The sequence below is a fragment of the Rhodnius prolixus genome, unplaced genomic scaffold (genome assembly GCF_049639745.1).
Source record: "Rhodnius prolixus isolate KJV_2025 unplaced genomic scaffold, Rpr scaffold_1, whole genome shotgun sequence".
Taxonomy (NCBI): Eukaryota; Metazoa; Arthropoda; class Insecta; order Hemiptera; family Reduviidae; genus Rhodnius; species Rhodnius prolixus.
The window spans coordinates 67,337,326-67,361,262 of record NW_027411581.1 but is presented as its reverse complement, the minus strand read 5'-3'; the positions used below and the strand labels follow the sequence as shown (position 1 = coordinate 67,361,262).

Here is a 23,937-nt window from a genome sequence, read left to right as displayed (position 1 = left end):
CCACATCCAATTTCATACGGCTCAGGATTTACCTGTATCCGTTTGGAGATCCCCTGAGACAGAAAAAAAAAGGTGTAAAGGAAATAATCAGGGAGTGAGAGAGCGTTTCTTTCGAACGGATTCTCAAATTTTCTCTAAACTCCATATTTGGGGCAATTATTTGGATAAATTTTCTAGGTAAATGGCGTTTTGGGTCATTTTTGAGGTGCATTTTAAAAAGTTCTTCTTAGTCAGCTGTTTGGAAATTGGAAGAGGATGTCGCGAAAATGTTCGCTACTGATAATTACTTTTTTTCCCCCCCTAATGTTGACGTTGCATTACCGAACAAATAAACCATTTTAACGTTAACTGATTAAGAGGAAACCCGGGAACCTTCCCATCTTCATTAAATGTTCTTTTTTTTTTTTTCTTCATTTAACTTCCTTTTAATGTTTTTGGTTACCGTGCAGATTGAATGGAAAGTTTAGAATGGAAACAAATTTATCGGTTTATAAAATAATTGCACCAAACCCGTTTTTTACTTTAAAGAATTATTGCTGATTGTTCCACAGCTAACTATTTTAATTAAATTAACTTTTGTATGAAAATTTTGTTCGTGAAAAATAATTTGCAACCGGTTCGGAGAATACTTAGTGCTTGCATGTTACTCGTAGAACAGCACTAATGGCGCGATCAGTATCTGTGACAATAATACTGACCTATTTCACTCACTAAACTGAGGAAGGAGGAGTTATCCAATAGAAACACTTCTTACTGGATACTAGCACGAATTAACTTGAGTTGTTGAAATTAGAAAATACATGGATAACCATGTTCCAAGTGCCCACCGGGATAAACAAATCATGATTCATCTCTTTGAAGAATAAAAATAGAAACAGAAAAAAACATAGTTTATTGAACACTGTAGTTTACTCATTTTCCCTTTTCTTGCCACATCCGATCCTGAACATCCTGGCTATAAAGCACAGGATAGATCCTTCCCCTTTTTTGGCAGCTTTCTTATCAAAAGGATGATCCCTGGGCATCTGTTTCCAAGACTCTACGGGCGCCATTCTCTTTACAGTGTTTGAAATCGGTGAACAATCTTTCAGACCGGCCAGTAACTGGCTAGCAGAAGTGTGGAATTTCTTTTCTTGTTCACAAGGTATCTTATAACCTCGTTCTTTTTTAACCACCGCCGGACGGGGTTGGTTACATTTAGAGAGGGCTGCAGTTTTACATTTCCAGTATGGGCTAAGTATTGGCGGATCTAGCGGGCCGTGGGGCCTGGTCGGTCCTGGACATTTACCGCTTGCCCGTTTTCTACACTTGATGATCTCCTTCTTCTTCTTGACATTGCTCAACGCTTCTCGTACTCCCGGACAGCCGCTACAGATTGGTACATACTTCTCTTTCTCTTCTTTCTTCTTCTTCTTGTCTTTAAAGACTGCGCTTGATGTGGAAAACGATTTGGTATCCACGCTTGGAAGGCCAGATATTTGTTTCTTATCAAACCTTAAAACCATCACGATTATAGATTGTAAAGTAGGCAAAAATAAAATTTAATTTTGAGGGATTCGTTTTTTTTTTTTAACCATAAAGTTGACGCCGAATTTAATTGGTTAAGGTAATACAGAAGAAGTGCAGACTGCAAGAATCTTCTGGTATTAGCGTCCTACAAGTTACCTGTCCACATTGTACCTTAGGAAACTGTACTTTCTTATACAAGTACACTAGCATTTATTTTACACTGCCCCACATCCATGGCCTGGAGGCCGTGTGGTGGTGGGTAAATTGGGTTATTAGAAGAGGCAATGATAATTGCTCTTAGAAGCAGGGTAACGGTGACCGATGAAGACTTGATTGATTTATAACTCAGTCAAACATTTCTTCTCTTTGGGTATTAAGAGAACGACAAAGGTAGCCATCTCAGAATAGGAACATGGGAGTTATCCTTGACCATTCCTAGGAAGTCCTTGGGGGTCCTGGATAGTTAACTAAGAGTTAAGAGCAGAATATTCTTCGAAGGTATTGAGTGGGTGGGATGTTTTTCCTCCCAAAGTGTTTTTCTTGTAACTTATCTAAAGACTTAAGTACTTTACCAGGTGTTAGAAGGGATTTATCCCCTTCCTAATGGAGCGGTAGTGTGGGCTGGTGTTTTGGCAAATGGGTTTGGTAATTGCCATTTTTGCCGCGTATTCCCTATAAGTTCTGGATAGTGTTAGCAGGTGTAAGATAACTTTAGAAGGTTACCTCCTTAGTTACCCCAAATAATTTTATTAAAACAAGGAGTTGCTACCTAAAGGAAAGAACGTCAGCATTATTTCTGGTGTAAACTCGGAATTGAAAATTTAAAATGATTATTATATGTGCCTTCTTAATTAGTAGTAAGTATCGCTTTTCTGGGGCACTTTGTGCTGTTGTTTGATATCGTTCAAGATTTGAAAACAGAAAAATAAAAGGAGAACATTCAAGAAAGCGACAAGAACCAGAGATAAACAACTTTCAAGAAAACCTTCAGTCTTGATTATCGATATTAAAAAGACTTATTCTATATCGATATTGAAAAGACTTATTTTATATCGATATTGAAAAGACTTATTCTATCGTTTGTAAAATTTTGTATACTACAATATAAAATTAAAAGTACTTTTTGTTTGCTAAATTCTAAACCTCTCAACGTTTAGTTTTTAGACCATATAACAAAAGTAAGGTTATTTAGTGTTTCAGTAACCTCCTTTTTTATATTCATACTCGTATGTTTACTAATAAAATTTATTCAAGTAAATTTGCTGCATTTATTAATTGAGTGAAATCAATTATTTTTTTTTTGTTTTCTAGTGGAAAAATTATGGTTTCCAAGGATGCTTTTCTTCACTTCAGCAACAGAGAAATGCACAAATCAGAAATGGAAAGTGGAAAAACTAACATAAACAAAAGTGCTGAATGTTTACGAATATCCATTACAGCTCTAAAAGACAGGGTTAATCTCTACAAATTGCCAAGATGAATATTTGAGAAGCCGTAAGATTATAATTCTCACTAGAAATTGTTAATTTTCTTATTTTTTTTTTTTTTTCATTTCTTTCTATTATTTATTTGATTTGCGGCAGAAAGAATGGAATGTCCACCACACCTGATTTAAGATATACTTTTGAGACTGCTTCTGAGTTGCAACTTCACTGAAATATTAGTGGCAATTAAATTGAGTTTATAACATTCAAAATTGGAATGGAATTATTTAAATCATTTTTACCTAAAGTAAAAATTTTGAGATGGTAAGAAATTGTATGTTAAAACTTTAAAAAGTGGTAATTTTAAGTGTTCAGGTCCAAATTGTTTATTTTTATGTGTTCTAAAAAGGAGTTCTAGTGAATAAAACTAAATCTTGGCCCAATTTCTGAAATCTTGTAATAATCAAAAGAAAGAACAATTAATCCGAAAAATGCAAAATAATTTTTTTTTAATTAAATATTACTTCATACAGTCCTTCTTCTTACCACATCCAATTCCGAATAAGCTAGCCACTTTGCATAGAATACCTTGTGGCTTCTTCTTTTTTTTTTTATATTTCTTGTCAAAACAAGATTCTCTGGGAATTTCCAAGGGTGTTAGCCTCTTCACCTTGTTCGGAGGTGGACAACAACCATCATTACAGTACGTTAACTGAGCAGCAAAAGTGTGGAATTTCTTTTCTTGATTACAGGGCATCTTATAATATTCTTTCTTAACCACCGCCGGACGGGGTTGGTTACATTTAGAGACGGCTGCAGTTTTACATTTCCAGTATGGGCTAAGTATTGGCGGATCTAGCGGGCCGTGGGGCCTGGTCGGTCCTGGACATTTACCGCTTGCCCGTTTTCTACACTTGATGATCTCCTTCTTCTTCTTGACATTGCTCAACGCTTCTCGTACTCCTGGGCAGCCGCTACAGATTGGTACATACTTCTCTTTCTCTTCTTTCTTCTTCTTCTTCTTCTTGTCTTTAAAGACTGCGCTTGATGTGGAAAACGATTTGGTATCCACGCTTGGAAGGCCAGATATTTGTTTCTTATCAAACCTTAAAACCATCAGGATTATAGATGTGGTGTGTTAGTAAAGAGGGCAAAAAATAATATTGAATTCAATACTTTTTCTGTCAGGTTTACATTGAACAAAATCTAATTGATCCACCGCAACTCCGTACATCCGTGGCGATACCTCTGCGATTAATTAGACTTGGAGTGTTTTGAGAGGAACTCCTGGATAGTGTTAAAAGCGAAACTCTTTAAAAGTGCTTTTAAAAAGACCAATCTGGATTTTAGTGAATAGCATCCGTATCAAACCTTAATGGTAAAAGTAAAGTAATCGCCTATTTTTTCAGGCGGGGCTTAACGTCCAACTAACGTGTGGACGGAGGCGACTAGTAAACGTACTTTACAATTTCTCATTTTACCATTAAATAAAATCCAAGGCCTAAAGACCGGGAATCAAACCCAGTACCACAATGCATATTAATTAGCTTTGCAGGTCTCGCCTCTTTACCCGCTCGGCTACCGTGGGGCCTTTAAACCATGATGGAATATAGTAACCATAGTTTACTTCAAGAACTTTATAGATCTACACGTAGGATAAACCAAGTTTTAAGAATATCTCAAGAGTGCTTTTCGCGAAAATCTGTTCATTAAATTTAACTTCCGCCAGCTGATTTTCTTCAATTTTGATTCTTCTAATTTTTATAGAGATGGCAAGACAGAGTTCACAAAAAAAATGGCGCCTTTGAAGGAAACAGAAAATAAGAAGTGTCCTTAATCTAATTCTTTTCTAAAAAAAGAAAAAAAGGTTTCCAATAGAAAGCTGAAGATCTAAGTTCATGCAATGGCTTACAAGCTTAAAGAAAGTCGGAGAATCCGAGAAAATAGACCTAAAATGGAAAATCCATTAAAGAAAGCCGTCGGGATCCCCTTAAGTTGGCTGAATTTGATCAAAAGTTTATTGTGGCATTCTCTGATAGTACTACCTAAGAGAAATATCAATTTTTAAATGCCCACACAGTCGGACACTCGCAGACTTAATTTTGTAAAAAAAAAAAAATCACAATTTTTGAGTCTCAAAAAAACTCAAAACGGGCTACTTGCAAATAAAAAAAAAAAATTGTTCTCCTCTTTTGAGCGAGTAAAAGTTGAAAAGTTTTCAGAATTGAATGATTTGTAGGAAAGGTTTTCTATATTTCTACTCTTTACGAGGGTCGTTTGAAACGTCCGTGCAAAGTCAGAGAGATAGCACTACTGGCGCGTATCGAGGTTATGTTTAGTTAGTAGCATCTCTTGGAAGAACACACACCAAGTTTCAGCCAGATCGGTCTATTTCTTTGTGTTTGGCATTCGTTTGAATCGAGGAAATAGAGTGATTTTCAAAAAATGGACGAAAAGGAATTTCGTGTGTTGATTAAACACTACTTTATGAAAGGCAAAACGCCTCAGGAGACTAAAGAGAAGCTTGATAAACATTATGGTGACTCTGCACCTTCGATTAGAACAGTTTATAAGTGGTTTCAAAATTTTCTGGAGTGGCCATATGGGCACAAGTGACCCTGAACGTACTGGACGCCCTGTTGAGGTTACTACTCCAGAAATCATTGATAAATTCCATGATATGGTGATGGATGACAGAAGAGTGAAGGTGCGTGAGATTGCTAGTGCTGTGGGCATCTCGGGAATGAACGGGTACATAATATTTTGCATCAACATTTGGACATGACAAAGCTATCCGCAAGATGGGTGCCGCGATTGCTCACGCTTGACCAAAAACGAAATCGTGTGAAGTGTTGCAAGGACGTTTTGCAGCTGTTCCAGAAGAATCCGCAGGACTTTAAGCGTCGTTTCGTCACTGTGGATGAAACATGGATACATCACTACACTCCTGAGACCAAAGAACAATCTAAACAATGGGTTACCAAGGGGGAATCTGCGCCAAAAAAAAGGCGAAGACCGTTCCTTCGGCCGGAAAGATTATGGCGACTGTCTTTTGGGATTCGCAAGGAATAATCCTCATCGACTATCTGGAAAAGGGTAAAACTATTACAGGTGCATATTATTCATCGTTATTGGACCGTTTGAAAACCGAGCTGCAAGAAAAACGCCCACGATTGGCCCACAAAAGAGTCCTTTTCCATCACGACAACGCACCAGCTCACATCTCAGCAGTTGTGGTCGCAAAATTAATGGAAATAGGGTTCCAACTCGTTTCACATGCCCCCTATTCTCCAGACTTGGCTCCCTCGGACTACTATTTGTTCCCCAATATGAAGAAATGGCTGGCGGGAAAAAGATTTTATTCAAACGAGGAGGTGATTGCAGAAACGAATGGCTATTTTTCAGACTTGGACAAATCCTATTATTCGGAAGGGATCAACAAACTAGAGCAGCGTTGGACGAAGTGTATAAGCCTAAAAGAAGACTATGTTGAAAAATAAAAAAGGTTTACCCCAAAAAATTAAGTAGTTTTTATTTTTGCACGGACTTTTCAAAGGACCCTCGTAAAGCAGCGGTTCTCAATCTATCTATTGGTGGCAAAGAATAAGATTGCGTTAATATTCAAATTTTCTAATTCGAGTATTCACTGTGAAATTCACTGTTCTGTGATCCCGTGTGTATGCAAAAAAAAAATTGGGTATTTTTAAGAAAATGATTTTCCCTCTTGTGTGTGTGTGGAAAAATTATTAAACTACTCAAGATTGCCGGAAACTGGAGCTTCAATCCCTCGTGGAGGCTGGAGCTACCATTTTATTAGAATAGATTTTTCACTTTTATAAGAAATTACCGGAAAATGTTTTTCTTTTTCCTTTAAATTTTTATATTCACGTTTGTACTCATTGTGTTGTACAAAGTTTATTCCACAACTTTTTCCAGGAATATTGTGCTTAAGTGGTGGGTAAGGGGGTGGGTATTTAGAGTACCTTTAAAGACCTAATTCCAGTACGATATCCTGTTTTATGTAAAATAAATGAACAATAAATGAGTTACTATAATTCACGGGTTTCTTCATCATATTGAGAGCACCACTGTGATTTTTCAAAAATTTTCTGTGAACTTCGGTACGAGGGTGGGTATAACCAACGGATTGGTGGGTACAACACTCTGGATTTATAACTTTTAATTAAATATTTATATATATATATATTTAGTTAATTCGTTTGAGGGCAATCTGAAGAATGATGGGGGTAGGTTAAAGGTGTCTATTCGCTGTTATACAATCTGATTTACGTTAGGATTAAAATTTTTTCTGTAGAAGGTTAGAATCTCGAGAGTATTAGAAAATCTTGTAAGTTGAATCTATATTTTTTTTTTTTTATAAATTTACGTTTCCCAATTCCTAGGGAAGGGATTAGCTGAGTGGTCAGGGAGTACTGGATTCTATAGCGGAGATCGTGGGTTCAAATCCAGCTGCTGGCACCTTGGATTTTCTCTTCCTAGGCAGCTCCTTATAGCTCACTGTCTGGGGAATGGACGGACAGTGTTTTCTGTAACGTGAGAACACTGTCCAGAGGCTGGCAGTGCACTGAAAAAAAAACTCCGGCTTCCACAATAACCTTAGATGTTGACGCGCCTAAAAATACAAAAAAAAAACATCAATTCCTGTAAACAAAAATGTTGACTGATGAAGGGAGATGCCCGCAATGCGCGTCCGTGGCGACGGATTCGTGCACTCGTATGTCCCCATTCTTACTATCCTAAGAATAGCGGATTTGACGAAGTCCAGTGAGCATTTTCTGGGACCTGATTTTTATTATTATTGTTTGAATCGCTGATTTTATGCCACCAGTGGTGTGCTTACTAACTATACTTTGAGAACCGCTGGTTTAGAATTTGCATTAAAAATGAAATATTTACCTTTGATTTAATATTTCCGGTTTTTTGGGCATTTTACGTGCGCCACCTTTACGAAAACTGGGTGGCATTTCATGTGGTCTGATCTCAGGCATTGTATTTTCCTTCAGTTGTGGTCTTATACCGCCTCTTTTCATGATGTTTTCCGGATTGACTGATGGCTTAGACGGCTGTAGGTAAGGTTTTGCGTTATTCATGGCTTTCATGATTTCATCAGTAGAATATTTCCCAGGAGGTCTGGTACTGAAGTTACGAATTCCAGATGGCCTCAGCAAAGTCTGCCGTCCGCAGACTCCTTTCTTTATCTCTATTTTTGCACCAGTATCTTTGCTAACTATGGGTTTTAAATCACCGCACGGTGTAACTGAAACATTCTTATATCTTGTAAACAATTCTTTTGGACATTCAACGTCTTTGAATTCAGCAAACGATCTACAAGAAAGTTTGATATTTTTATCATGTACTTTTGGAAATTCGTTGAAACATTTCACACGACACACAAATCTGTCACTCCTCAAAGTTGGTGGTTTTGTAGAAGATCCAAAGAAATCACTGTATGGTTTCTTGTATATATAATCTATTTGACAGGATTTACTCGTCGAAATTGGCATACCTTTTTTTGCGATTACACATCTGGGTGTCATGTGATCCGGTGGTGAACAAGGTTTTACTAGTAGAGGAGGCTGTACTTCTGGCAGATTAGAGACGATCACGTGCACCACTCCTTGGCCATACCATTCCTTTGGCTGTTTCATACATTTCACTTCACAGCAGGCCCAATCTTGTGGATCTAAGCATAGGTCGTGTCTTAGGGCCAACAGTTTACGACAAGTCCTCAACGGTGGCTTGGATGCGACTGCAGAGTCCGGCAATAGGAAGCTGAAGAAATCAGACCAAGTCATCGGTTTCTTCTTTTTCTTACATGAATGTACATCGGCACTTATATGAGCTTTTCGAAAACGTGGGAAAAAACTCTTTTTCGGACAAGTCAGACAAGGTTTTTCACAATAATCTAAGGCAGGATCTTGTTTCACTGCCCATTGCCAGGACAGTTCTTTCGGTTCTAGGTGTTTTCTTGGTGTTTTAATCGTCCGGATAAATTGTAATGGACCATTTCTCTATTAAAAAAAACGATAAGAAAGGAAAAAAAAAATTGTTAGTAACGTTGGTTCTAGTTAAAATATTGTTAAAATAAAGTAACCTAGAACTGCCGCAAATGTAATTGTTAAAAGCTCAGCCCAAAATTGTCTAGGCCTTTTACACTTTTTTTCATCATTAAACGGTTACAATTTTGTAACTTTACATTCAAATTTTCTAGCTGAAATTTCAAGTTTACAGTCTCAAGTAAGTATCCAACCTTGACAATCTTGTTAGCTTACTGATTATTGCCTTCTCATATCTATTGTAGGTTAACTTCATAACCTTTTTTTTTTTTCTGATGAATACTAAGTTCCTCTTGTAATATTGGTGTACTCACTGATCAGTCAGTAACAATAATGTATATATTTATTAATTATTAATGTATAAATTTAAGAGGAAATATAATATAGGTAGCTGCATTTACATTAAAACATTTAATTCTGTCCTGTACATTAGTGATTACTATTGAAATCTTTTAATGTTCATAGCCCTGAAGTTGATTGAATAAACCATAAAAGAAAGCAATGAAAAGAGAATAATTTTAATTCTTTGCTGGCCCCATCTCCAAAAACAAAAACAAAAAACTACGTTAATTTATTCAAGGTTTGTATAGTAGCTCTAGCACAGTGTAGCTTCCGATGGTATCATACGGAAATGTGCCGTTGTAACTTGAACATCCTGCATGACGCATGCTGGGTTATTAGTTACTACCTTTCCAGACCTAAAAGGTCCAAGGGACCTGATGGTATACGGTGAGACAGCCACCGGGTCTGAATGCAACTAACGACTGCCTTACGGATCATCTACCCAAATTTAGGTAGGCATTGCAGATTGAAAACTTTATATAAAAATAACTTCCTGAAAATAGGTTTAGACTAAAGTGACCACACGTCCCGATTTTGGCGGGACAGTCCCGCTTTTTGGTGGACTGTCCCGCGTCCCGCCGATTTTTAAAAATGTCCCGCTTTTTAGAAAATATCTGCATTTCTTATTTTAAATGTGCTGTAAAAATATATTACCTATTATTTATTAAGTATTATGGTGAATATAAAGAAATAAAAAATACTTTAAAAAAAAAAGCACATAAAATGCATGCAGAGTAAACTAAATTAGGCAATGTACCGAGTTAGATTTACACGGTGGTGTTCGATCATTGTCGTTACGTCTCGGCTTAATTCAGATAAGTGAAGACAGTGCGGTTTGTTGTTTTCAATTTGACGTTCGGTTTGACTCATTATTTGATTGACGAAGGTAGAGCAATAAGATGAGGTGTCATTGGTAAAAAGATATGTTACAGATGAAAAAATTAAATGTTGGTTGTCTACAAATGTGGAAAGAGACAAAAAATGGACGGAGTTATTCCTTCATTTTAAACAGAATAATATTCCTTATCAAAATATTTTGAAAATTGTAGAATTCGCGCTCTCCTTTCCAGGAACAAATGCAACAGAACTTGTTCTTTCTAATATCAATAAAATATGGACAAATGAAAAAACGCAGTTGAACATTAAAACTTTAAAATCTATATTAATTGTAAAATATAATTTGACCAATTCATGTGAAATATTTCACATTTTAATAAATGATAACGAATCTATTGCAGAGTATTCACTCGGATCAAAAATATGACCGTGAAAGAAAATCATAATTTTTATTAAATAAAAAATTTAATTTGATTAAAAATCATGATGTTCAAATTATTTTTTACAAATATTTTTATAGTTACCAATAATTAATAATAAATACATTTTAGTACAAGTATATGAATGTATACAATAAAATATATATCACTAAATTGTAATTCTCATTTCATCCCATTTGTCCCGCTTTGTCTCAATGAAAATGTGGTCACTTTAGTTTAGTCTGTAAATAAGGAAAGTCAATAATAATATGATCCAGATAGATTGTTAGGAATTGTAAAGTAGTGATGGGCTATTTGAGCGGACTCGTTCCATTGGAACGAGTCCGATGGTGGAACGAGTTGATTCAAATCCCTATTTTTAAAAAAAGTGATTCCGCCCCGCCCCAAAAAATTTAGGCAAATAAAAATGAAAATGAGGCAGCAGAAGGTTTGGAACGATTAAACATAAGAACAAATGTCACGCAATTTATTATATTATTATATCATTAAATGTTAGCTTTCCCAGTTAATAACAAAACTATATTTCTTTAACACACATTGAGTACTATCCCTAATTTCCAATTGCTCTGATAAATATAAAATTAACAACGTAATACAAATATTAACACAAAAATAGGCTAGTCAAATATAAATTAAAGCAATGCAGTTTTGTCATTATCTAGCTTGACCACTAGAAGACTGGAGTTAACTTACTTCAAGAGTATTCAAGGTAGAGAAACGGAAATGGGTAGGAAATTATTCCATAAAAATTCTAACCCTTCAAAATTATAATTACTCTCATAATATTTATTGACCACAAATACAATAAATAAATAAATAAATAAATAAATAAATAAATAAATAAATAATATTTATTTACTAAGAATTGAATATCAAGCTTTAAAAATATTATCTCATTATCTTACGAAAAGAAAAAGCTGTGTGCTTAATCTTTAACATAGCGCTGGACACTCTTATTCTTATCTTCATTGGGTAAGTTTGAACGTGTACATGTCAGCTAGACGGTCAAAGTAAAACTGGGCCAAAATTTAGTATTACCTAACTGGTTTACTTAGTGTAGTATCCCTCCCACTCTATCACCTATTTCACAAACATTCATCGATTAAAAATATTTTTTAGTTAAATATTCGTTTCATTGGAATACAAAAAACATTATAACGCTTTCTTAAGATGATTTGAATTTTTAAAATTTGTTTTTGTCCATTACTCTTATAAAATACGAAGAATTTCAAATAAAATATAATATACAAACACAGAATGATCTAGTGTGCAGGTGGAGTCAGTCGTAGTTACCATGACAACGGAACCGTTAAACGACTCCGGCCCAGCTCTAGCATTTTCATTGGTTAAATCCACTGGAGTTGGTGGAGTCGAATCCGGAGTGATTTAAATCCTTTTGAAACCGGACTCGTTCCATTTTTTCGTTCACTGAATCTAGCCAATAGAAATTGCTGGAGCTGGAACCGGAGTTGTTTAACGGTTCCATTGCTATGGTAACGAGGACTGACTCCACCTGCACACTAGATCATTGTGTTTGTATATTATATTTTATTTGAAATTCTTCGTATTTTATAAGAGTAATGGACAAAAACAAATTTTAAAAATTAAAATCATCTTAAGAAAGCGTTATAATGTTTTTTGTATTCAAATAAAACGAATATTTAACTAAAAATTATTTCCAATCGATGAATGTTTGTGAAATTGGTGATAGAGTGGGAGGGATACTGCAGTAAGTAAACCAATTAGGTAATACTAAATTTTGGCTCAGTGTTACTTTGACTGTCTCACGGTCATGTACACGGTTAAACTTACCCAATGAAGATAAGAATAAGAGTGTCCAGCGCTATGTTAAAGATTAAGCACACAGCTTTTTCTTTTCGTAAGATAATGAGATAATATTTTTAAAGCTTGATATACAAGTCCTAGTAAATAAATATTTCTTTATTTATGAGTAATTATCATTTTGCTTGAAGGGTTAGATTTTTTTTTATGGGAATAATTTCCTACCCATTTCCGTTTCTCTATCTTGGATCCTCTTGAAGCACATTAACTCCAGTCTTCCAGTGGTCAAGCTAGATAATGACTAAACAGCATTGCTTTAATTTTTATAATTGACTAGTCTATTTTTATGTTAATTTTTGTGTTACGTTGTTAATTTTATATTTATCAGTGCAATTGGAAATTAGGGATAGTACTCAATGTGTGTTAAAGAAATATAGTTTTGTTATTAACTGGGAAAGCTAACATTTAATGATATTTTTTACAATGTTACTAATGCATAGGGTAAGTACAGAGACCGGAATCGGTGAACGAGTTGTTGGAATCGATTCCAACCCTGGAACTGATTCAAATCCAACGAGTCCAAAGACGGACTCGTTCTGCCCATCACTATTGTAAAGTGGGTAGGTTTCAGCAGAAACACTTTAATGTTGGTACACCTTTTTTTTCCTACTTCTCAAAAAAAAAAAAACAGAACAACACTGAAATAGTTGTCTGAGGTATTAAAAAAGCCTGTTAACTACAATTTCCATTATATTGCCTCTACTTTTCATCTTTTAGGAATGTTTGTAATTATAGAATTATATTTTTTCTTTTGTTTTTAATGGTTGAGCGTTTTACTTTTGCTTGCCAAATAAAAGTGTAGATTTCTTAACAAAACCAAAGTGGTCTTTCCTTCCATTTCACTGTTTACGGCAGCTCTAGGTGACTTAATTTAAAGAAAAAACTTACATTGAATAATCCTCTTGCGGTTAACATATCTAAAAATTTTAATTTTGCACGAAATTATTTTATTTTTTCCACATTTAATTTAACAAAAACAAAAAATATAAAAATTTAGGTCTTCATCTTGAACAGGATCTAGAGAAAAAAAAAGTTAATTTGTTTTCATCATGTGCTTATTTAGTACAGATGATCTACATATTTTTAAAGAAGCCATCATTCCCATTTATTGAATATTGAATAGGTAATGTTTTTGAAAAGAAGTAATAATCAAAAATAAAGTACTGATGGCAAAGAAATATGTTCATAATAGGTAAAGCTCTAATTTTTCAAAAAAAAAAAAAATAAATAAATAGTGATAGCAAGAAATTAAGCATAATTAAACTTACTTTAAATATTATTACCATTTGGTTAGGTTAGGTTAGCTATGCATAGCTATAGCTAGCGCATATTGATTTGAAGAAATGTAACTGAGGTACCTAAAGCTGTGAAAAATCAAGATTTTTAACCTTGAGAAAATGTCATGTGAGTATGCATATCACATTAAATATATATATATTTCCGTTATCTCGGAGCTTTGTGTTGACCAAACGTGTAAAGCAAACATTTCGAGGTCACAGATAACTCATCTTCCCCCTGTAACGAATTAGTACTGGTTATTTAAAAAAAAAAATGAAAAGAACAAATATAAAATAAAATTACAATCTAGCATGAAATTACACTAGTTACTCCAATTAACTTAGGAGAATTTTCTTAAATTCCCAATTTCTAAAAACATTTAATCCTAACTTTTCGTAGTGAAACCGGTTAATTTCACTGAAACAATAATTTTAAATGGAAGCTGAAACACTAAATTAACCGTCTCAGAATTGCCTTAATTGTTAATAGAGCTGTACATTTTAGAGAAAAGTGCCCTTGGCTTCATTTCATGGAGGAAAAACCTTCCAATTAGATGTTATAAGTTTGCAGTGAACGTTCAAAATGTAAAGAAAATGAATGGAACCACTTTCAAGAAACACTAAAATAAAATAAAAATAATGCTTGAGCTTCGTAGGAATGCTCACTTAGGCGGATCAATTTCTTTAAAACACTTTTCCGGACTAAGGAGACCTCAAAACGGACATTTCCTTAAGAAAACATAGTTTTTTGAGATAAAGAATTTGTCGCGATCCTAATATTACTAATTCCTTCCTTCCGAACATTACCTACATAACATAATTCTCTTTGACATGGCACAGGTTGAAAATCCGCACAATGTACTCGAAGTTGACAAGTCTCAAGAGGTGCTCTTCCCGGAGTACCTCTGCAAATAAATTTTTTGGGGGGGACAAAAGTTTCAATTAACTTAATTTAGTTAATATTGTTTACCATCTTATTCCTGACCCTTCCGAAAATTACCGTAATGCAAATTTTCCTATTTAAAAAAGTTGGATTTAAAGCAGAAGAATTTTCAATTAAAAATATATTTTTAAGAAGTGGTTTTTAAGTGATGAAATAGTGAGTTATTTTCTCACATTCGTGGGTGTTTAATAGAATTACACAACTTTTAGTCAAGTAAACTACAACTCGATAGTATATTACATAAATGGTGTGAATTGTATCTAATTTATACGTTATATAAAGTTTCCATTGTAGGTTTTGCCAGAAAAGCTGGATGAAACATAATATATTGTCAATTATTACCTACTATTTAGTAAATAATATTAAGTTTATGGTTTTTGCTCAACATAATTTATGCAATCATTAAAATAAAACAATAAATGTATAGTATTTTTTTTTTTTAAATGAAAACTTTAACTATTTTATGTTGGTCAAATTGATAATAGATACTACTAAAAACAACTTATAACCTTCCTCAGTCGAATATTCAGACTCATTTAAGGGATTAAGGTTTGTGTTAGTAATTATGTCTCAAAAAGGAACTAATGAAAATGGAAATGGGCTTCTATTATATTTACATAATTATTCATTCTATGCTCAAAAGGTATGAACTCTGCTTACACCGTTTAGATTCTGAAATATTTCTATAGATTATTTAGAAAAAAATTTAAATGTTTGATTTGATATTTTTTTTAAAAAAAATCTAGGTGATACTAGCACTGCATGAGAAAAAAATTCCATTTAAAAGTCAAACAATTGACATTACAAAAGGTGAACAATATCAACCTTCTTTTCTTGAGGTGAATCCTAGAGGTGAAGTTCCCGCACTTAGAGATGGTGTGAAAGTAATTCCAGATTCAGCAAGAATCATTGACTATCTGGAGGACAATTTCAGCAATGGTAGGTAGTCTTTTACAATGTCTTAACGAAAACTTCCCCCTCATGATTAGGGGAATGATTCATTTATCACGCATTTCGTAAGCAGGGGAATCAACAAAACCTTGAACTAAATTTTGTTTGTTCATATAATCGAATCAAGTGCCAATTCGAAATTAAATCTTTATAAACACGTACGGAAAAATTGAAGGAATCAAGAAAGCCTGATCAAAAAGCCTAAATTAGTGTAGTTAATTAGTAACATCAGAATGATCTTGAAAAGCTGTAAGGCTATTTTCTATTTTGAATTTTTAGCTAAACAAAAGGCACAAAGTTTAAAGTATATCCAAATTCTTCTTTTTGTGAAGACCTAAGAAATTTTCTATTCTTAAAGCATTGTGATGATCGAATTTTGTAGGAGTGGTATGTTGTGACTTGGTTTCTGATAAACGAGCTACTACAACATCAGAACGTTTTTAGCACAGTTAGATTAAGGTCTGTGCTGTTAAATGTTAAACGCTTCTTTAGGCAATAGAAAAAAACAGTGAAGAATATTTTTCCTGCATAAAATAATACCCTGGCTACAGCCACTTCACGTCAGACTGCTTGAGTTAATGAGCTGTAGTTGGAACTTCTTAAACCGTCTTGCGGCCCATATCTCGGTTCTTCGGACTGACTAATTTCCAGTCCTCCGCACATATTTTGAGTTACTGTAGTTGAGAATTTATGCTTGAAAGCAGATTGTAGTGAATCTTTTGCCACCATTCGTGGTAATTGAAAGATGCGTTGATGTGATTAATAACAGATTATATTTTGAAGAAGAAAGTAGAGTCACATTTTTTTTTAAATATCATACACTGAGTTGCAAGATTAATCTACAGTTTAAACAAATGTAAAGTGGTGTTTTTTGTTTTTCTTTCTAAAGGTAATCATCCAAGATTGATTCCTCAGGAACCGTCCATTAAACAAAGAGTAAATCATTTCAGAGAGTTAATCGATAGAATTCCTGCTAATACCGTTACTATGGGAGCATTTTATCATTCAGAATTCATTTGTAAACCGAAATTACCATTCATCGCACCGGTTAGAGCTTTTATGAGAGGTGGGTATATTGTGATATATTTTATTTTTTTGTAATAATAAGTATTTATAAGACCATTTTTACAATTGGACAGGAGGTAGGCGTACTGGAACAATCTACAAAAAGATGAAGATAGTCTTGATATAATGTGTAACGAGTGAACACTGCCCAGAGACCGGCAATGCCCTGATATAGCTCCAATTGCAAATGATCTCACATGTTGACGCGCCTTAAATTAATTTTATTCCATATAATGTACATACATATATTCTTCGCTTTAATTTCTTTTCAGGCTTGAGTAATTTTCACAGATTAAATAGAGTTTGCAAAAAAAGTATAAATGGCTACGAAGGCTTGGTAGAAGTGTCTTCTGAATTGCTAGCGGCAATTAGGAACTTGTGTTTTTTTGTGTATGAAAATGCTTATTATTTTTCTATGTAGTCCCATTTTTAGGTAAATGCAAATTTGTCAAGCATTTTTCTAATAAATTCATTCCTTCAAGAGTGATCCAAGAAGATGTACAAAATATCATTCGTAGGCTGATTTCATTTCAGTACATATTTTTTTTAAAATAAGGGAAATCAGTCTGGCGAAAAAAGGGTTTAAATGTCAGCAAAAATATTTTGATTAAATAAATAGTTAAAAATAATTTTATCATTATTTTTTTTTTCCAGCTGGTTTTGAGAAAACTGCTGAACGTCTTACAAAATTAGCTGAAGCTATGCCACAATATAGAGAAACTTTATTAAATAAAGCAGAAGACCATGCCAAAACTTATAAAACTGTTAAAGATAAAGAGGCTTATACTCGTCTGTTAGACGAAGTTGACAATACCCTACAAGAAGTTGAAGATCAGCTGTTTCAAAATAAAGGTGAATTTTTACTTCAATTATTTTATCTGTCTTTACTTTATCAACTTCCTCTTAGGTTATACGATCCTCTCCTCTGTGCCCAACTAAAATAGAAGTTTCTTTTAAGTGGTTCACTGTACCTCTAAAAGTGGAGGTAGTACAAAGTTTATATTTCGTGTGAGCACCTCCGTGGAACTTACTTTTTAGTTCAAATCGTGTAATAATCATAATTATGTATTCAATGCGTGTTTTCAGTCACAATTTCCTATTATTTATGTAATTCATGTGGAATGAACGTTTAAATTATGTATCTAGTAACTATTAAAAACACAAAATAGATCTTCTGATGATGGAATTACTTGGTTTAAACGTTCGTAAAATATGAAATAATCATTAATGAATATATAGGCTTCGTAACCGTAAATTATTAAAATAAGAATTCAAAATTGGCGAGGAATCGGTCAAATAAAAACAACAACTCGTATTTTTGCCGACGTTTCGACAAATATATTGTCTATTATAGAAACAGTTTCTGTAACTCAACCAATCCGCATAGCCACGCCCTGAAGAAGACAATATATTTGTCGAAACGTTGGCAAAAAGACGGAGTTGTTTTTTATTTGACCGATTCCTCGCCAATCTTGAATCCTTAGTATAATCAATAATAAGTAAAGAAATTTGGAAGTATAATAGCTTTGACGCCCCCTCACCCAAAAGTACTTCTTTACAGAGTGTTTTTTTTTATATCTATCTCGGACAGAAGAGAGGGCGTAGACCCTGCGTTAAGGTTGGGGTTATCCTAACCTACCTCTCTCCTCTTGGTGAATTCCCCCAAACAGTCATGGTGGTTTTCCGAGTGTTAGGGTGGGACATGTTCCTCGTGGGAGTATAGGGAGGAAGGGTGAGTTAGCATTAGTTGGTTTATCCCAAGCTACCGGCTTCCCTAGCTCTGGTGTTCCCCTAGAAAGCCTCGGGTTTGTGGGGGTTTATATCATTCTTAAAACAATCCCAGTCTTTAATCTGGGGCCAAAATTTTAATGTTAGGGTAAGGTTTTGCGGGTAATAGTGCATTGGAGATTATACTTGACTGCCGATTCCAATCTCTTGCTAGAGCTCTGTTCTGGAGAGCTTGGTTATTTTTTTGGTTCTTGAAAAGCTAATGGCAGGTTTTCTCACAGAGCATTGCCATCTCAGAGGTTCCTGAATTTGGTGAAGACACTTGCAGAATATGGGGAGATATAGAAATAGGAACTCCTATATTCCTCCTAACTGACTGAAATGTCTTTATTCAAAGAAGTTTCGAATACCTCCTCTCAAATTCTATGACTTTTTAGATATTTGAAATGGAGATACAGTGTTGACACCTTACCTTTCATCATACACCAAAAAATAGCAGATGGCAGTTAGTGTTGGCATGGATTTGTCTAACGGTTTCACTTTTGTTGTGAACCCAGAACTTATACGTATACTGATCATTCATCACAGCCCCGGGATAAGGGAAGGTTTTGCCAGTTACCTATGTAGCCAGTTTGTCCGCCATCTCTTTGCCAATGTGATCTGCTAGCCTGGTTCCAAGAGTAAAGTGAACAAATTAGAAGTGGCCTTCATCGGTGAGGGACTATTTAGACATATTAGTCATTGACTAATATTGGCGAATAGGACAGTATCCTGTAGTGGAAATATCGTTTTAAGATTTCCATGGCATAATAATGAATCATGCGCGCTCATACATAGCACAATTTGTTGAAACCATTATTCCGATCTCAGCGGACATTCAAGTGAAAGCTTATAACTAGAACTCTGCACGATCGCCATCGTCTAGAGTAAGAGAAGTTAAAAAAAAAACGTCGTATTATTCACTACTAAATAAGTATCATTATTATTTTATTTTCCAGATTCCAGTAGTTGGCTAGTGTGCCCAGAGTTCACCGCAGCAGACGTCAGTTTGACTACACTTCTTTATCGTTTAGATGTTGTAGGACTTAGTCGTAAATTTTACAGCGCTGGACGACGTCCTTGCGTAGAAGCCTATTATGATAGAGTCTCGACTAGACCATCCTTCCAGGCAACATTCCCTACACTCTTCTACCACTTCAAAGCCCTAATCGGCTTCAAGGTACTTGGAGCAACCGCTGCAGCTCTATTAGCCATAGCCGGGGGTGCTGTCTATTACTATAAATCTAGATCGCGATAATTTTATTAGTAATTCCACTCTTTTGTTTGTTTCTACAATAATAATAATAATAATAAGAAAATAATTATTAGGGAAAATTAAGCCGTTACTTGAAAACAAACTAAAAAAACAAAGTGAAAAAATTATCGTTGAATTCATTCTAATAGGAATATATTTTGAATTTGAACCGGTCACTCTATTTTTTTATTTGTATCGTATTTAAGTGTGGAATAAGTTGGGGCATCGATTTTTAGCATTTATATGATAACTTTGTGATAAGTTTAGTGTTGAAACTTAATTAGTAGCTCGATAATCGATTTTTAACATGTACAGTTTGATAATTATTGTTGTTTATTTTTTAATGAAATTTTATTGAAAGAGAACAAAAAAAATAATAAATCTACTATATTTTAATTTCAATTTTTTGATATTATAATATAAATCTCTAGATAAAATGGATACACTGATTTGTTTTGTATTTTTTTTTTTTTGTTATTAACACACTCTTTTACAACCTTCGTTAAAAGAAGGACTACCACGTGAAGTACTGTTATACTTTTAAGTTTATTGTCTGGGCAAAGTGATAGTTTTATTTGTGAACATTTTCTTCTGGGGAAAAAAAAAATATGTGGGAAAAGAGAAAACTGGCTTTCCTGTAAATGTGATATTTCTCGTATAATGTACGGCCTCACCACTTGCATAATTGGAATTAAATACATCAACCAAATCCCAAATTCGCAGTAAGTCAGTTGAATTTAAATCCAGCTTTACTAAATAAATCGTTCACTCTTATTTGTGTAGCATTTTTTAAAGATTTTCTGTAGAGTATTTTATAGTGAGAGGTTAGGTTAAGGAGAAGGGTCATTTTAAATACATACATACATATATGATGCTTTAAATACGTGTTTAAATACATGTTTATGAATAAGATATGTCAAATAAAAATTCCTAAATTTAAAAAAATATCAACTTATCGGTGAAAGGGCTACTGTATAAAGGTAAATTAAAAATTTTCAGTAATTTTTCTAAAAGAGCCATGGAATAGTTTTCATTTTAAGATCAACACGTTTTTAGGAAATAGTTGATTGTATTGGATTTTAGTGGATGCTGTGACTTCACGCTGTATTGTATAATGAACATGTCCAAAAAAAAGAAGTAATCGTCTTTTTATGAATTCACACTTTTTAAGAAAAATTTCATTTCGTAATTTGGGGATGAGAAAGTCTTTTATGGAGAGTTAATTTGGATTTGACACCTCTGGAAAAGCTGCGTTCTACCGTTGCCTTAGCAACGGATTTGGTAATAAAATTCTTAAGTTGTGCTTAAGATTTTCAAAAGGTATATTGACAATTACAGAACACGAGAGTGTGACACCTTAATGAAATTGCTCAAGCAATGGCCTTCTGAAACTAGAAATATTGTTGTTATTTCTTAATTTTCTAATTTTTAAAATAATCAATTCCATGTGTGGCCCCATTTTTAATTTCACATCTTCACAGTTTTTGTTGATCTCATCGTTTTCCCATTAGTTTTGATTGTAGTGACATTAGAAAAAACGAATATTTTGTAATATTAAATTACTAAAATAAATTTTAATCTGTTGAAAATGGTGGGATATGTACGCAGTGTTGCCCAGATAGGTTTCAGATTTTTCAGCTATCATTAGAGAGGTAAATTATTCATTCAGTATGGAATAACAGAATTCGAATTCACTTTAGTTTCATTACTTTCAAATCTCAACCATATCTGTTGTGCAGCTAAATGTTCGGTCCATCTGCAGCAGATTATTTTAACCATCGAAAATCATCGCATGATGGTTACTCTTCAACATTAAGCATTATTTTATTCGTTTTTTGTTAATTACAAATATCTAGTGTGACCAGGCATGCATGGCACATACTTTCAAGAGTTACCCAATTATTCGCGCAACTGAGAAAAGAAAACGAAGTTTTTCAAATTCAAAATTCTTCACATTATAACCAATTACCACGAGTATCTCGTAGCTGGCGGAGTATGGGTTAAGCTCGGAACCAGGGGGCTTTTTCCCCACTTACTCGTGCCTATGGACAGTCTCGATCCAAAGAAAAACTATTTTGTGTATATTCTCTGGAAAGTGTGCAACTTATAACATAAAGGTAACCGCTCTGTTGGCTAAATAATGGTAATCTACGACTGAAACATTGATAGAATACGGGAACACGAAGTTTGAAATTAGTTAACAGAAAATGCGATTGAATAAAAAGATTTCTCTATTATTAATTTTCTGGAGTTTAGGAATTTTCTGGAATATAAGAGCTCTAGATATAATTAAATATCAAAGGGAAAATATTTGAGTTCAGACAAAGACAAAACAATTGAGTTCAGAAGAAGACAGTCGTTGTACTTACAGTTAAATCCAATCCTCTTAATCAGAATTTTCCTAAGTACCATCCCCACCTTCTATTTAGAATACTAAACTTTCTCTTAGTCATTTAAAAATTCCTAAATTAACGATATGATATGATACGAGTATTAAAGTTGTTCAAAAGATTACTTCTAGATTTTTATTCAAATTACTTCAGACGGTTAGGTTAAAGAATCACAATTTGGTTTACAAAATTGAAAATAATTTTCGAATAAAGCCTACTTTCAAAAATTAGGAAATAAAATTTTTAAAAAAAATTGTTTAAAACAAAAGTTTCCATTTAAAAAAGAAACGAGCCAAATACTTCCTACAACAAATTGCCAACTTGCAATCAGGAATGTTAAATACTGCAATTATTTAGTTGTTTTTTTTTAATAATAATCTTATTTTTTTGTGTGTATATTTTCCACAAATAATAATTATTACTCGGTATTATTAAAAAAAAATAACCTTACGTTCCATTATAATTATTTAACAGGCACTTATTATAGGTTACATCACTTGATACCTGATTGCATTTTGCGATTTAATTTTTTTTTTTAATTTGGCTTCTAAAAAAAGTAATTAACTTGAATACGACATTATATTTTGAAAAACGAATTATTAATAAAATATAAGTTATTTTTATTTTTGAAACTTGTTTTAGTTCGGAAAACAATAATATTTTGGCTGCTATTTAATTGGTAAAAATATTTTTATAGCTCATGCGCAGTAAGGTGTACTATTTGTAAATATGGTTATTAGCTTCTGTATAGTTATCTAATTAACCATTTATTCTGCGAATGTATAGAAATGGAAGAAAAAATAATAGCTTACGCTTACATAATTACGTTATCTTCCTTCAAGGGATTTTGGAGATAATCTTAATTGGTGCAATCTTGACGTAACTTTTTATATCAACGTATCAAATGTTTACAATGTCACATCGTCTATTTTATTTTTATTATTTAATTTGCAAATTTTCTTTAATTCTTTTTAGGTGTAATTTAAGCTTTAAATATTTATCGCTTTAGCTGTGTTGCCATCGTCAGGCATGTCGAAAGTCGAATACTCCCTTGTTCCGTTGGACAGACCTTTCGCTCTAGTTCGAAATCAAAGCGGGCTAGACGAATATTATTGGTAATAAATGTAAAACATTAATATACATATTTAAAAAGAAAAATTATAAAAATTTAAACATGTAGTTGTGTAATAGACACATTTTGATGGCAAATTTTCGAAAAAAAATGTCTAAAATATTTGCAATAAAGTTAAACAAAGCACATACCAACATCGTTAGTAGAAAAAAAAATCGATTCTACATCGAATAAAACCAATAAGAAAAACCATAGAACGTGCAAAATTTTCGACTTCATTTAAAACTATCTTTGCAATTATTATTTTTTTTTTAAATTAAAAAATTCCCATTATATTTCGTGCTAATCTATAGTTTTGTTCCAGTGATTTCTGAACAGAAACGTTTGGTCGTCAGAGTGTATAGTAAGAATTCAGATGTGATTCTCAGAAGATTCAATTTATCAGTTCTTCTTGTTATCAAGTCAAGTAAAAAAAAAATGTAGAATGTTTTTACTGTGGATTTTTTTGTTGTCAGAGTGGAGTTTTATTTCTGTAAATTGTAGAACAAAGCAAAAAACATGTTTTAAATAAAAGTTAGTGTAGATGTGTTCAATGTGTGAAAATAAAAAGAAAGTCTTAGGTGACATCATTAAGGTAATACAAACACTAAAAAATGCGCTCACAAAAGTCGTAAGATCCAATTGTGGTGGAATTTATGCAAAGAAATTTAGAAAAAACCACAATTAGACATGGTAATTGTTTTAAA

General features: G+C 33.5%; 2 protein-coding genes across 3 annotated transcripts; one reads left to right on the top strand and one right to left on the bottom strand.

Moving 5' to 3' along the window:
* Nucleotides 1–873: 873 nt before the first annotated feature.
* On the bottom strand, nt 874–13,880 carry LOC141448797 (uncharacterized). Its single transcript, XM_074117460.1, has 5 exons — nt 13,740–13,880; nt 13,360–13,488; nt 7,851–8,965; nt 3,458–4,039; nt 874–1,494 (listed from the first exon to the last, which is right to left on the bottom strand). The coding sequence occupies exons 2-5, from the start codon at nt 13,384–13,386 to the stop codon at nt 909–911; spliced, it is 2,310 nt and encodes a 769-aa protein (XP_073973561.1). The 5' UTR covers nt 13,387–13,488; nt 13,740–13,880; the 3' UTR covers nt 874–908.
* On the top strand, nt 13,760–23,784 carry LOC141446258 (ganglioside-induced differentiation-associated protein 1-like). 2 transcript variants are annotated; one of them, XM_074112780.1, is made up of 7 exons: nt 13,760–13,875; nt 15,177–15,334; nt 15,438–15,630; nt 16,532–16,708; nt 17,362–17,559; nt 19,434–20,451; nt 23,556–23,784. In XM_074112780.1, exons 2-6 carry the CDS (start codon nt 15,257–15,259, stop codon nt 19,730–19,732), a joined length of 945 nt encoding a protein of 314 aa, XP_073968881.1. In that variant the 5' UTR covers nt 13,760–13,875; nt 15,177–15,256; the 3' UTR covers nt 19,733–20,451; nt 23,556–23,784. The 2 variants fall into 2 exon arrangements, with proteins under 2 accessions (XP_073968881.1, XP_073968882.1); XM_074112781.1 differs by lacking the exon at nt 13,760–13,875 and having other exon boundaries at nt 19,434–19,654.
* Nucleotides 23,785–23,937: the final 153 nt, after the last annotated feature.